The sequence below is a fragment of the Rosa rugosa genome, chromosome 2 (assembly GCF_958449725.1).
Source record: "Rosa rugosa chromosome 2, drRosRugo1.1, whole genome shotgun sequence".
Taxonomy (NCBI): domain Eukaryota; kingdom Viridiplantae; phylum Streptophyta; class Magnoliopsida; order Rosales; family Rosaceae; genus Rosa; species Rosa rugosa.
The window spans coordinates 46,088,770-46,102,097 of NC_084821.1; the positions used below are offsets into that span (position 1 = coordinate 46,088,770).

Below are 13,328 nucleotides of genomic sequence, written 5' to 3' on the forward strand. Positions count from 1 at the left end.
AATATTAGCTCTCTGAAGACAGACACTGTAAGTCATAAGGCACACCCTCAACCTCAAGCCCCAAAGGTGAAACGTCCGCCACTCTATAGTAGTCTACCGCCTGTTCCTTTAATCCAATTTATTGAAAGAAAGAAAAATACAAGAAGTTGGGGGACATCAAACCAAAACCCAACTATGAACATGATCAGAGACAGACCTCTTAACTGGTAAGCGTAAGTAACTAAAAAAATAAATATACAGACGCCAAAAGGAACCAAAACAAAAGTAAGAAAAAACAAACCACTGCAAGTGGCTTAGTGGTTATTGCCTAGTTGAGTGTGCTCCCCAACCTAAGTTCGAACCCCGAAATTGTCAAAGTGGCCAGGCACTGTGCTGCAATGCACAGTTGGAGCATTTCACATGCGCCGAAAGGGTTTATCTTGGGCCTAGGAAGCCTTTGGGTTCCCCTTGACAAGGTCAAAAAAAAAAAAAAAGTAAGAAAAAACAATACACCCCCTATGTACCCATATCTATAAGTGGGGAATGAAGCCAGATCTTTCCCATAAGTTTTAGCAAAGGAAGGAAAGCAAGGCATTAATTCCACCGGTGTAACCAACATGAGCAGCACCAAAATTTGCAAGCTTGTCAGCAAGACAATTACCCTCCCTATAAATATGGGAAACATGAAAAAATTAATATTACGAACAATATGCTCCATGCTACCCAAAGTCCCCAAGAAACTAATTTCGGGTTTTTGAAATAATGCACCACCAATATTGAGTCTGTTTCATGGCATATGTAAGTCCAGTTACTAGTCCAAGCAACCTTTTAAGGCCTCAATTACTGCTAGTACCTCTGCATCAATTGCACCAGGCACCCATAAAAGCTCCCTCATGATTACGGAAAACCCCACCAAAGCCTATCATGCTTGGTGTATGGAATGAACCATCTGTATTGATTTTAATCCAAGCAAACAGCGGGGGTTGCGACCCTACCAACTTAAAACTAGAAGCATGTACCCTCAGTGATGAGAGTTCTAGGATATATTATTAGAAATGGGCAGTGGGTTAACAAAATTAGAGCTAGGCTTGAAGTCAAGTGAAGCAAAGTCTTTAAGTGACATTTGGGTAGTAAGTTTTGCTCGAATTTTGCGGTAAAGTAAGTAACTTTTTGATACAATGACATTTTCGTTGAATACAAAGGTCGTGATGTATGTCTACCTTATTAAACTTTTTGTGGTATGTGACGTTGAATTGCCAGAAAGAATTTTAATTCACTTACAGTTCATTAAGATTTTATTTTGACAATGATACGCAATACTCGCCTGACCCGATTGTAGAAGGTCAAGTGAAAGATTTATTATATAAATCAGATTACTAAAACATTAAATTTATTGTTTAACTTACTAAATTTTAATTTGGAACATCTTCGATATTATTATTTAATTATAATATAAATATTTTAGGATATTACATTTTGTTTTCATGGCTTGATTACTAAGATATTCAAAAAAAAAAGACATTTAAATGGCTCTTTTACATATATCTAGATAGCTAGCTTTTATTTATGGCCGGTCTCAATTCATAAATTGATCTACTGCATGGATTTCCCGTAGATGCTGCCTTTGGCAAGAAAACTATCCGAAAGCAACGACTTCATATTCTCCTCAAGGCTTGGAAGACAATGATGGGCATTGTAATCGTACATCATGGGAACCATTCTAGAAATATTGAGAGCGAATTGTGTAAAGAACTCTGAAAATGGATTGCAAGCAGAGAAGCATTCTTGGTTGAGGCACTTCCACTCATCTGAAATCTTTTGGATTACATATGCTTGCACCTCTTCAACATAAGAGCCTTTGTGTTCTTTCATGTAGCACTCTATGTATGATCCATCAAACCCATTTTGGTCCTCATCCTACAATATTTATTTCACCATGCCAGATATTTGAAAATTAAACATGTATGGAGAAATGTATTAGATAAAAAATTCTACTAACTAATAGTATGTCAAGACGGCCACCACATACCTTGGCAGTTCCAAAGTCATCCCATAGCCGAAGTATCGTGGCCGTTGAAGACACGATACTAGGTAAGTTGATGTTGTTGAAAAGATCTATGGTTTCCTTGGTCATACCTTGACCAAGAATAAAGAAGGCGTGGGTTAAAAGTGCAGGCACCCCTGAACTGATAATCCCATTCTTCAAGTAGTCTCCGGAGTTTGGCAACTCCCCATGCCTAAACCATTGTGCTTCTACTAAGAATGCCTTACACAATCTTATCCACTGTAGCATCTGTTGATATCACTTATATTACATACCGCCAAGCATAATCAACGACCTCATAGGTGGGCCCCGCGGCATGGCTAGCCCCGCCTATGGCATGCATCCGGTAGGCCGACACCCGAGCTACGTTGCCATGGTGGAGGTCGGCCGGTATCTAGTCAGGAGGCCACCCTCCCATGCTCTCCAAGAGGCTTCAAGAGAAGCAATATATGTATTATAGTCCCATATCGAGGATATGTAAATAGAGTGGGACTTCCCTTAGCTATAAAGGGAAGTCCTCCCCTTCTTAGAGAGGATGGATCCATGATCCCCACACTTGTATCACTACAAAGGTCACTTGACCTCACTCATAGTAAAATATCTAAGTGGACGTAGCCTTGCCCCAAGTGCAAGGTGAACCACTATACATCCGGTGTCATCTCTCTCTCTCCCCATCATGCTTCTTAGTTACCGTATTCTCACACAGAAACATTGGCGCCGTCTGTGGGAATCGATACAAAAAGTCATGTTGCTCTTCCCGCTCATATTCAGCTCGCCCATGATACCTATCATGCTTCATAGAAGGAGGGTCCCTAGGAGTTAGGGTACAAGCCTCCGACCTTGAGCAAGGGTCATGGACGAAAGCCACCGATCATGTATGCAAGACACTCCGCAGCTTGAGCAAGAGTCACGTACGGGTACCTCCACTCCTAAGCCTCCGGGACTTTCACAAGTCAGCGGGAATCAAGCCTCACTTGCACACCACGGGTCTCGGTGGCATTCACCTTCAACGAGTCACGTACGGGTACCATTGCGCAACCCGCCCGGTACTTCAAAATTTCTGGGAACCAGGCCTCCCCAACAGCATCCTCGCTTCCCGGAGATCATCACCGGTAACTCCATCACCTCACTGCTAGCTCCCTCAGCAACTTACCAAGGGTCTCGGTGGCATTCACCTTCCCGGATCCACAAAGCTCCGTCATCTAGTCCAACACCGAGTCAACAACTCCCAGTAACAGACCTCTCTCCCGCTCTTATACATGTCATAATTGGGAGCCCGGTATCCTTAACCTGGCCGGCACCCATGCCTCCTCCCGGATTCTCATCACCGACAACCTCGATCTCCTGCACTACCCGGTAACCAACAGCCTACCCGGTACCCGCTCATCAACATCTTTGCTTCCGGGATCTTCACTCGAACTTGTTGGATTCACAATACCCTGTTACCTGGACTCCTGAACGACAACAGCTCCAGGATCCCGCCTGCAGACCCACTGAGTCAGTAGCCTTTCGGGCTATATCACCTCGGGTACACACCTGTCCGGGACCTTCTGGAACCAGTCTCCCGGCCGGTAGCTTTGATTTATCCTCCCACATTGGAGGTAGACACACTCCGGGATTCAAAAAAAAAAGGGGGGCAGCTGGCCAGCTTATCTCGGAAGGTCCCCTTGTGCCTCATCTTGCTAGCTCCTTCCGGTAAACAAGAGCCTACCGGTACTCCCTACCCTCACCGGTACCCCCTGCATCCATCGGTACCCTGCCATGGCAACTATCATCGGTACCAGCTACCAAACCCAGATAAGTTCCGGCACCCACCGGCCCTCCTTCACCAACCCATGCTCTCTCAAGCATCACACTCGCCCGGGGTTAAAAAGAACTTCTCTGGGCACCCAAGAATCTCGGATCATCACCGGTACCTTCATCAGCAGCTCATCCCGGTAGCAGCTTCGTTTTTCGATGTCGACTTCGCTCCCCGGCAACACTTTCAGCTCCCGGCAACGGGAACTCACATCCCACCTGAGCCTCCGGTAACACCACAACCATCATCCTGGTCGCTCCCACTTACAGGATCACCGGACCCGCTCGCACCCCTCTGGGTCACCGAGAGTTTTCCCTTTCCTACTCACCTTCTTGGTCGAAGCCTCCGGTATTATCAATATCTTCTCCCGGCACTCAGAGCTTCACCTCCCGGTATCTCATCGGCATTCTCTAGCTTCCCAAAAGGTGTGAGCTCGATACTTCGCTCTCTGCGGTCTCGCCCATGTCCATGACAGAAAAAAAAAAAAAAAAAAAAAAAAAAAGCCTTTCGGCAGCCGGGGAACTTGTTTGGACACCCACCCTCCCACCACCCATCTTGACAGTGTCACCGGTACCGTCCTCAGCCCACTATACCTCTCAGCGGTGAGATCGTAAACCCATGCATATTACAACCACCAAGAGTCCCAGAGCAGTTTCGAACACGACCCCGATCAAGAAGCCATCTTTCCGGCTCTTTGGGTACTTACACACTTCCGGGACCTTTCTGACTTCTTCCCCACCGGGATCCTCATCATCATCTTGGTCACAGTTACGGATTGTGGAGTTCATGGCCCCGGCGGATATGGTTGCCTTAGTTGCCTGCCTAACCCGGTGAACAACCCCTCCATGCAAAGCTAAGTTGTCGTATACACACTTTTAATTATTATCTCAAGCAACCCATGCTTTCATTCTATGCATGGCCTATTCAATTAAGGCCACATATCAAGCAGTTATGTCCATGCAAACCTGCATGGTTCTTTATAACATGATATACTTACACATGCCCTGCAACTTTGTTCAATAACACATGCAAGATATATTCAGTTGACACCTAGCTTGTTCTATTCTTATTGACACATAAGCCTTCTATACATACTGTACCTATGTGATAAGACTAAGGCACTCAGCCTTAATTGAATAGCATAATTGGAATGTCACCATGCCTATGCTATATATATATGCGTGCCTACGTCCAGACTCTATCAGAAATGGATACCCACCATGCCTTTGCAAAATCATAATTGATTAATTGTTGTTCTGCTATGTCTCTTGAACCCATGTGCCCACTGACACAAGCACTCTCTACTACACATCAATTAGTTTCTCTCGGTAACCATTATGTGCATGCACCTGTGCACGTTGCAAATAGCTACACATACTTCCTGGGCATTATAATCTACAATATCATAAGATTAACATGTGTTTAGCTTCTTGCTTGCCCTAACTTATCATATTCACCTGCTTTGCTTATTCACGCAACCTTGACTCCATAATACACGTAGACCATATGTCAAGTTACTACTTTTTAAGCATGCTGCCATGATAAAAAGTTCTACAAACACTTCACCCATGCCATGTACGAGTAATGACAGTGCCCCTTCCGGGAAGCATGATCACTTATGCTCTGCCTACATGTAAAACAATTTTACATAGATATTAATCTCTCATACCATATCAAAGTATACAAACAAAATATATGTGATTCATCAATTACCATTATCAAATTGGCTAGCATATCTCTTGACAATTCCTAGATACCAGCTATCTTACCAAATACACATGATCAAGCATATCACCGTGCAAGTGTACACATGCAAAAACAAATATCTATACACACCAGTCAAGCATATTTGCTTTAGTTATACGTGGTCTCACCACACCACACAAACACAACTTCGATTCTATATATTACTCTTAAGTTCAAACTAGAAGTTCACCTATGACTACTATTGCATGATTTCTATTACCATGCAATCCACGTGATTACATGATTTCTATTACGATTGCATGATTTCTCAAACTTTATTATGCTTGATTACATAACCTTTTAATTAAGGCATATATGTACTATTTCGAACAACACATACCATGACTGCACAAACTACGTCATGCAATTTACGTGTGGTAGCCACATTAATTGGTTCAGGCTCTGGCAAATTATCATACACTTGCTGCACTCAAACTTTACACTCCTCATAATTATATATTTTTACTAGCCACCAACGGGGCTAACATCTATTTTCTATTTTGAGGAGTCTCGATCACTCGATCCGGATATATCACTCACACATTCTAAGGTGATGCTACTCCAAAATATAGCCACCTATATTTGGACAACTATAGTTTTCTTACAATATTTGCATCACTCTCGGACGGCTCCAAGTAAGTTCTCACTTATGCTCTTCCACTTTAAATTAATGCAATGCTTTACATGCTTCAATAGCAATTACTATAGTCAAAGCATGTCTACAAAATGCATTAATTTTCGATATCATATCTATTGTGCCTATGTATTAATGTCAAACGTTAATTTAATTGACTATCAATTAAAATTGCTACATATATACATATGGCACTAAATTAGTGTCAAATACGGCACTTAAAATCCTCGCCCCGAGCGAGGTACCCTCAAGGGGGTAAGTCAATGTCAAATGCTTGTATAAATCTCCTCCTATCATGCGAGGCTAATATCGTCATTCTACCCGGGGCCACGCCACAGGGTACCGGAAGCCAAATCCACCGGACACCCCAACGGGGTTACGATGCTCAAAGCCATAATTCTACCCGGGGCCATGCCACCGGGTACCGGGGCCCAGGGCCACCTCTTACCCCAAAAGGGTTACATCATTCTACCCGGGGCCACGCCACCGGGTAAAGGAGGCCTACCGGCCCTCATTCAACCCCATTGGGTTAAGGAGGCTCAAGTCCTCACGTGACTCCACCGGGCCACGCTGTTCAAGCCCTCATGCTACCCCATCGGGTACGAGAGGCATCAAGCCCTCATGCTACCCCATCGGGCACTAGAGGCACCAAGCCCTCATGCTACCCTATCGGGTACTAGAGGCACCAAGCCCTCATGCTACCCTTTCGGGTACTAGAGGCACCAAGCCCTCATGCTACCCTATCGGGTACTAGAGGCACCAAGTCCTCATTCTACCCTTCCGGGTACCAGAGGCACCAAGTCCTCAATCTACCCTTCCGGGTACCAGAGGCACCAAGTCCTCAATCTACCCTTCCGGGTATCAGAGACCCAATACCCGGCCCAAGTCCTCATTCTACCCTTCCGGGTATCAAAGGCTCAAGTCCTCAATCTACCCTTCCGGGTATCAGAGACCCAAATCCTCATTCTACCCCATCGGGAACCATAGGCTCAAGCCCTCACCTCCCGAGCATTCTCTATACTTGGGGGACTTACTCATACCACTTATCACACGTGGAGGTAGTACCCGACCGGGACTATCATTGAGCTTCACGCTCATACTTTCGTGTTATGGTCTATTAATGGAAATATTGAAATTTTTCACCTATTGTTGATCGCAACAATTAAATTTCTTTTACATCCCATTAATAAGACCATAGGACAAAACTCACACCCACTCAACATGAGCGAGCTCATCTCTTACGTTCCCATTACACATGAGCCAAACAATCAGGTTATGGCTTATATGTTCGGGTTACGTAAGTTAGAGATCCTTCCTCTAACCTATACTTGGGGGACTATCATGGTCACGCCAATCTCGCTAGTATTGTCAATGGTTACGTCGATACCGGAGCTTCATTCTTAGCCTTACCGGCTTCGTCTACCATAGCCTAAATCCAAATTCTTGTTTTACTACGTGACTTGGGGGACTCGGCGAGTAACAACACTCCCGATCCTAACACATATGTATCACGTGCATACAACATTACATATCATTATGTGTCATCGTGTTCATCACACATTTTTGCATCATATGCACTTTGTATGCTATCATAATCACATACATTTTCGACTTATACGTCGTATGTCAAACATTACATAATATGTGCATACACACATTGTGTAACATGCATCTCACATAAACATTCATGCACCTCGATGCATTTGACTCAAATGTCACTTAGATTGCCCTAGCGCAATCAATATGTATTTTGTACACTCTTATCTTATTTGCAGGTACTAGCGTGATGAGGGCCCCGTGGCACCAACATACCCGTAGAGTCCCTTCTTACTTACGGAGTTGGGGGACTAGTATGGGTATAGCGTTCAACGAGGTCATCACTCATACTTGGCGGCATCACATTTAAACTCCCCAACCAAGAAGCGCCTCTTACTCGGGGACTTGGGGGACTTGTTGATATCACTTATATTACATACCGCCAAGCATAATCAACGACCTCATAGGTGGGCCCCGCGGCATGGCTAGCCCCGCCTATGGCATGCATCCGGTAGGCCGACACCCGAGCTACGTTGCCATGGTGGAGGTCGGCCGGTATCTAGTCAGGAGGCCACCCTCCCATGCTCTCCAAGAGGCTTCAAGAGAAGCAATATATGTATTATAGTCCCATATCGAGGATATGTAAATAGAGTAGGACTTCCCTTTGTAGTAAATATGCACTTTTTACCCAGAACCTTGTTTCTCTTTATAGACTTATGACTGCAAACAGTAATAGGATGATGATGCAAAATATCACAGCAAGAACATAAGGAAACCACAGCACACACGAACACAGAATTTTATAGAGGTTCGACAAAAACTTTGCCTACGTCCTCTGTGTGATCTCTCTTGAGAATCACTAGCACTATGGAGAATAACAACTTGATTACAAGTACTTATTGATGCTAATCCCCAACCCCTTTGCTAGATCTCTCTATCACCCTTGGCTCTACCTGCCCCTGTGTTTATATGTAGCTGAGAACTCTCTGAGATCTCTCTTTGATCTCTTCTCTGATCTGAGGACACCTTATGTGACCTCCTGCAGCCCTATTTATAGATTGTAGGTGCTGGTTACAAACATGTCACATTAGGATTCCTAAAACTATTAGAACAAGGAAAGAGAGCTAGCTTTTCTATTCCTAACTAGAATAGAACTTACTTTCCAGGTCTAAATCAATAGGAATAACTGTTCCTATTCCAAAACCCATTAGGATAATCCTAATCAACTTGGACATATCAACGAGCCAAATTCACAACAATCTCCACCTTGGTGAGTTGATACCAAACTGATTGCTGCAACCTCCAGGATATCTTGTACTTCTCGAAGTAATCCTGAAACCTTCAAGAACCTTCACCTTGGCAAGACTCTTCTTGCCTCAACACACCTCTAGTGAGGAGGTGCTCCACCTCAATCTCAACATGCTGTAAGAATGAGCAGGTTCAAGTAACACTTGAACTCCTCCATGGCAATGGTCCTGGTCAAACAATCTGAGACATTCTCCCTTGAATGAACTTTCTCAATTGTTATCTTCCCTGAGTTGACCCAACCTTCGCTGCGATGACTACGAACATCAACGTGTTTCGTCTCTGCTTGAAACACTTGATTCCTTGTCAAATTGATGACCCCATTCTTCACCACAACAACTTGTTGAATTCCAAACTCACTCAATAACCCATTAAGCCATAATGCTTCTGCGGAAGCTTCTGTTAGTGCCATGCAATCTACTTCAGTGGTAGACAACGTCGTAGCTGATTCTTTAGTTGCTCTACAGCTCACTAAACCTTCACCACAAGTAAAAACATAACTTGTTGCAGGTCTTCTCTTATCGATGTCTCCTGCCAAATCTGAACCCTCATGACCAGCATTGCATGCTTGTTCTTGTTGTCTTTCAAACACAGATTCATGCTCCCTGGTGTCTCTCAAGTAATACAGAATCCACTTCACTGCTTGCCAGTGTCGTCTACCCGGATTTGCCATATACTTTGACACAATGCTCAATGCTTGAGCTAAACCTGGTCTTGTGCAGATTCTAGCATACATGAGACATCCCACTACTCTTGCATAAGACACATTCATCATCTCATCTAACTCCTTCGTAGACGATCTCTGCACACTCAACTGGAAGTGTGCTACCGGTGGAGTAGACACGGGTTCATATAACAGCCATATTTTTCCCGCTTTTCTGTCCCTCCTTATCCTCACTCCTAGGATCTGTTGTGCAACTTCTAGATCCTTTATGTCAAATTCCTTCCCTAGTTGTGCCTTTAACTTCGAAATTCTAGACATATCCTGACATGTAGTCAACACGTCACCTAAATAAAATAGCAATAGTAAAACCATACTATCCTTGAACACATGATAATAAACGCAGCTATCCGCTGGTGAGATTTGGTCATAACCGACCTTTACTTTCTGCGAGTACTCCTTGGCCAATACCCGAGCTTTGAATCTCATGGCTTCCTTATCATGCATTCCTTCCTTTTTCCTATAAACCCACTTACAGCCAACCTGATTTCTTTCTTTGGGCTTAGGAACCGACTCCTGAACCAAGTCCTTCTGTATGGACTTCTTCATCTGTTCTAACATAGCTCCCATCCAACTTTCCCGTACATCATTTGCTATAGCTTCCTAATACGTGGTTGGATCTCCTGGACTCAAACTTAGAGCATACTCGTCCAATGCTATGCTTCTTTGGAACTCCTGCCCAAGTGACTGACGAACTGAGTCGTAGGTTCGTAGTGCTAATTGCTCCACTTGAGCTTGTATTAATGACTGATATTGTTGCTCTAAGACTTCTTCCTCGATAACCCCTTGATCATGCTCCACCTGCTCAATTTGCTCCACCTGAGCTGGAGTTTCTTCCATGATCCCTTTGGTTAGAGGAACTTCGGTTGCTTTCTCTACAACATCAGTCTTCTTCTTCACCTCACTTGTCTTGACTTCATCGAACGGCATTGTCTCCTCATCAAAAATGACATGTCTACTTAGAACCCTTTTCTTGCTGACAATATCCCATAACTTGTAGCCCTTTACTCCTTTCTCAACTCCGAGAAATATGCACTTGCGTGACTTTGGCTTGAGTTTGGTTTGCTCATTGTTGGAAATATGAGCATATACACTGCTACCAAACACCCTTAAGTTAGAATAGTCAACTGGTTCTCCAGACCATACCTCCTCTGCACACTTGAAGTCCAAGACTTTTGATGGTGACCGATTAACCAAGTAACACGCATGGTTAACTGCATCTGCCCAAAACGTGTCCGGTAATCCTGCATGCAGCCGCATGCTTCTTTCTCTCTCCAAGAGAGTTTTATTCATCCTTGTAGCAGCCTCGTTTTGTTGGAGATTCTCCTTCACCGTGAAGTGTCTTGTGATTCCTTCATCCTTGCAAAATTGTAAGAACCTTTTCATTCTATATTCACTGCCACCGTTACTTCTCAAATACTTGATTTTTCTGCCTGTTAGATTTTCTACTTCTGTTTCCACTCCTTAAACTTAGTGAAAACCTCGGATTTCTCCCTCATAAAGTAGACCCAAATCTTCCTCGAAAAATCATCTAGAAAAGTAACAAAGTACTTGAAGCCTCCCATAGACCTTACTGGTGTCGGGCCCCATACATCTGAGTGAATATAATCCAGCAATCCTTTGCTTTTGTTCTCACAGTTTGGTAACTTGAATGCCACTTTCTGCTTCCCAAGAGTACAATCCTTGCAGAAGTTCAGTTTGCAAACACTGACACCTTCTAGCTTACCTTTCTTGTGGAGATCCTGCATTCCTCTTTGACTCATGTGCCCAAGGCGATGATGCCATAGCTCAGTCTTGTCTTTTACCTCAGTAGACATTGCAACTCCACCTATTATTGTAGTCCCTTGAAGCTTGTATAAGTTGTTAGGTTGAATGTCGCCCTTCATCACAACAAGTGATCCCTTGAGAACTTTGAGTCTTCCCTCTTCAGAGCGATACCTATATCCGGCCTTGTCCAAAGTACCCAAAGATATCAAGTTCTTCCTTAACTTAGGAATATATCTGACATTCTCCAGCGTTCTAACAACTCCATCATGCATTCTGATTTTCACTGATCCAATACCTAGGATCCTACACGATGAGTCATCTCCCCTAAAAACCTCTCCGCTGCTACTCTCCTCATATGTGTTGAACCATTCTCGGATTGCACACACGTGGAATGTACAACCAGTATCCAAAATCCAATTTCTGAAAGCATTGGAGCTGGATGTTACCACAAGGAGTTCACCGTCATCTTTATTTTGTTTGATGACTACATTGGCTGTGTTTGAACTCCCTGCCATCGCCTCTGCTCTCATCTTCCCTTCTCTGCAGTTTCTTTTCAAGTGGTCGGCAGCACCACATTTGAAGCAACCTTTCTTGTATTTTTCCTTGGATTTTGATGTACCCCTGTTACCAGATTTATCCTTCTTACTCGTCAACTGACCTGTCTCCTTGCCCTTGACATGAATGCCTCCTTCTTGAGAGTTTTCGGTCTCCCTACTCATCTTAAAATAAGATTGAATAGATTCGGTAATCTCATCATACTTGAGAGAATGCTTACCGGAAACGAGTCTGGTGATGAAGTGCTCGAATGAAGCTGGTAAAGATCTTAGCAGCATAAGTGCTTTCTCCTCATCTTTATATCTCACATCCACCTTTGATAAATTGGCAACACAAATCTGAAATTTATTCAGATGATCTTGCAGATCCCTGCCTTCTTCCATCCGAAGACTATAGAGTTCGTCTTTCAAGAAGAGTTTATCCACGTCAACCTCTTTGACATTGTCCAATGTCTTACTGCTGTCCATATTCTCACCAATATGAACCTTACCCGTATAAACCTTCTCGAGATAATCCCAGGTCTCTTTGCTGTTCATATTCTCACTGGCACTAGCCAATACATGAACCAATACATGATCAGCAAGATGTAGCTCTATAAAGCTCTTTGCCTTCTTGTCCATCTTCTGCCAAACCTTGTCTGCCATATTAGCTGCCTTATTCTCTATCCCGAGAATAGCCTCGTACAGACCTTGTAGAATCAGGACACTTTTCATCTTCCTCTGCCATAATGTGAAGTTATCCTTCCCATTCAACATAATGGGCATCACATTGCTGCCTGCGTTTGCCTTGTCATCTGCCATCTTAGAAACACCTTGAGCCTAAGCTCTGATACCACTTTGTAGTAAATATGCACTTTTTACCCAGAACCTTGTTTCTCTTTATAGACTTATGACTGCAAACAGTAATAGGATGATGATGCAAAATATCACAGCAAGAACATAAGGAAACCACAGCACACACGAACACAGAATTTTATAGAGGTTCGACAAAAACTTTGCCTACGTCCTCTGTGTGATCTCTCTTGAGAATCACTAGCACTATGGAGAATAACAACTTGATTACAAGTACTTATTGATGCTAATCCCCAACCCCTTTGCTAGATCTCTCTATCACCCTTGGCTCTACCTGCCCCTGTGTTTATATGTAGCTGAGAACTCTCTGAGATCTCTCTTTGATCTCTTCTCTGATCTGAGGACACCTTATGTGACCTCCTGCAGCCCTATTTATAGATTGTAGGTGCTGG

At 43.6% G+C, this 13,328-nt stretch overlaps 1 protein-coding gene across 1 annotated transcript in view; it reads right to left on the minus strand.

The window, feature by feature from the left end:
• Window positions 1-1,572: 1,572 nt before the first annotated feature.
• Window positions 1,573-13,328, minus strand: part of LOC133730859 ((3S,6E)-nerolidol synthase 1-like) — a 29,420-nt gene continuing 17,664 nt past the window's right edge. The window contains exons 6-7 of the mRNA XM_062158370.1: window positions 2,009-2,263; window positions 1,573-1,896 (exon numbers count right to left, since the gene is read on the minus strand). Coding sequence (XP_062014354.1) covers window positions 1,573-1,896; window positions 2,009-2,263 — 579 coding nt within the window. The remainder of the gene's footprint in view (window positions 1,897-2,008; window positions 2,264-13,328) is intronic.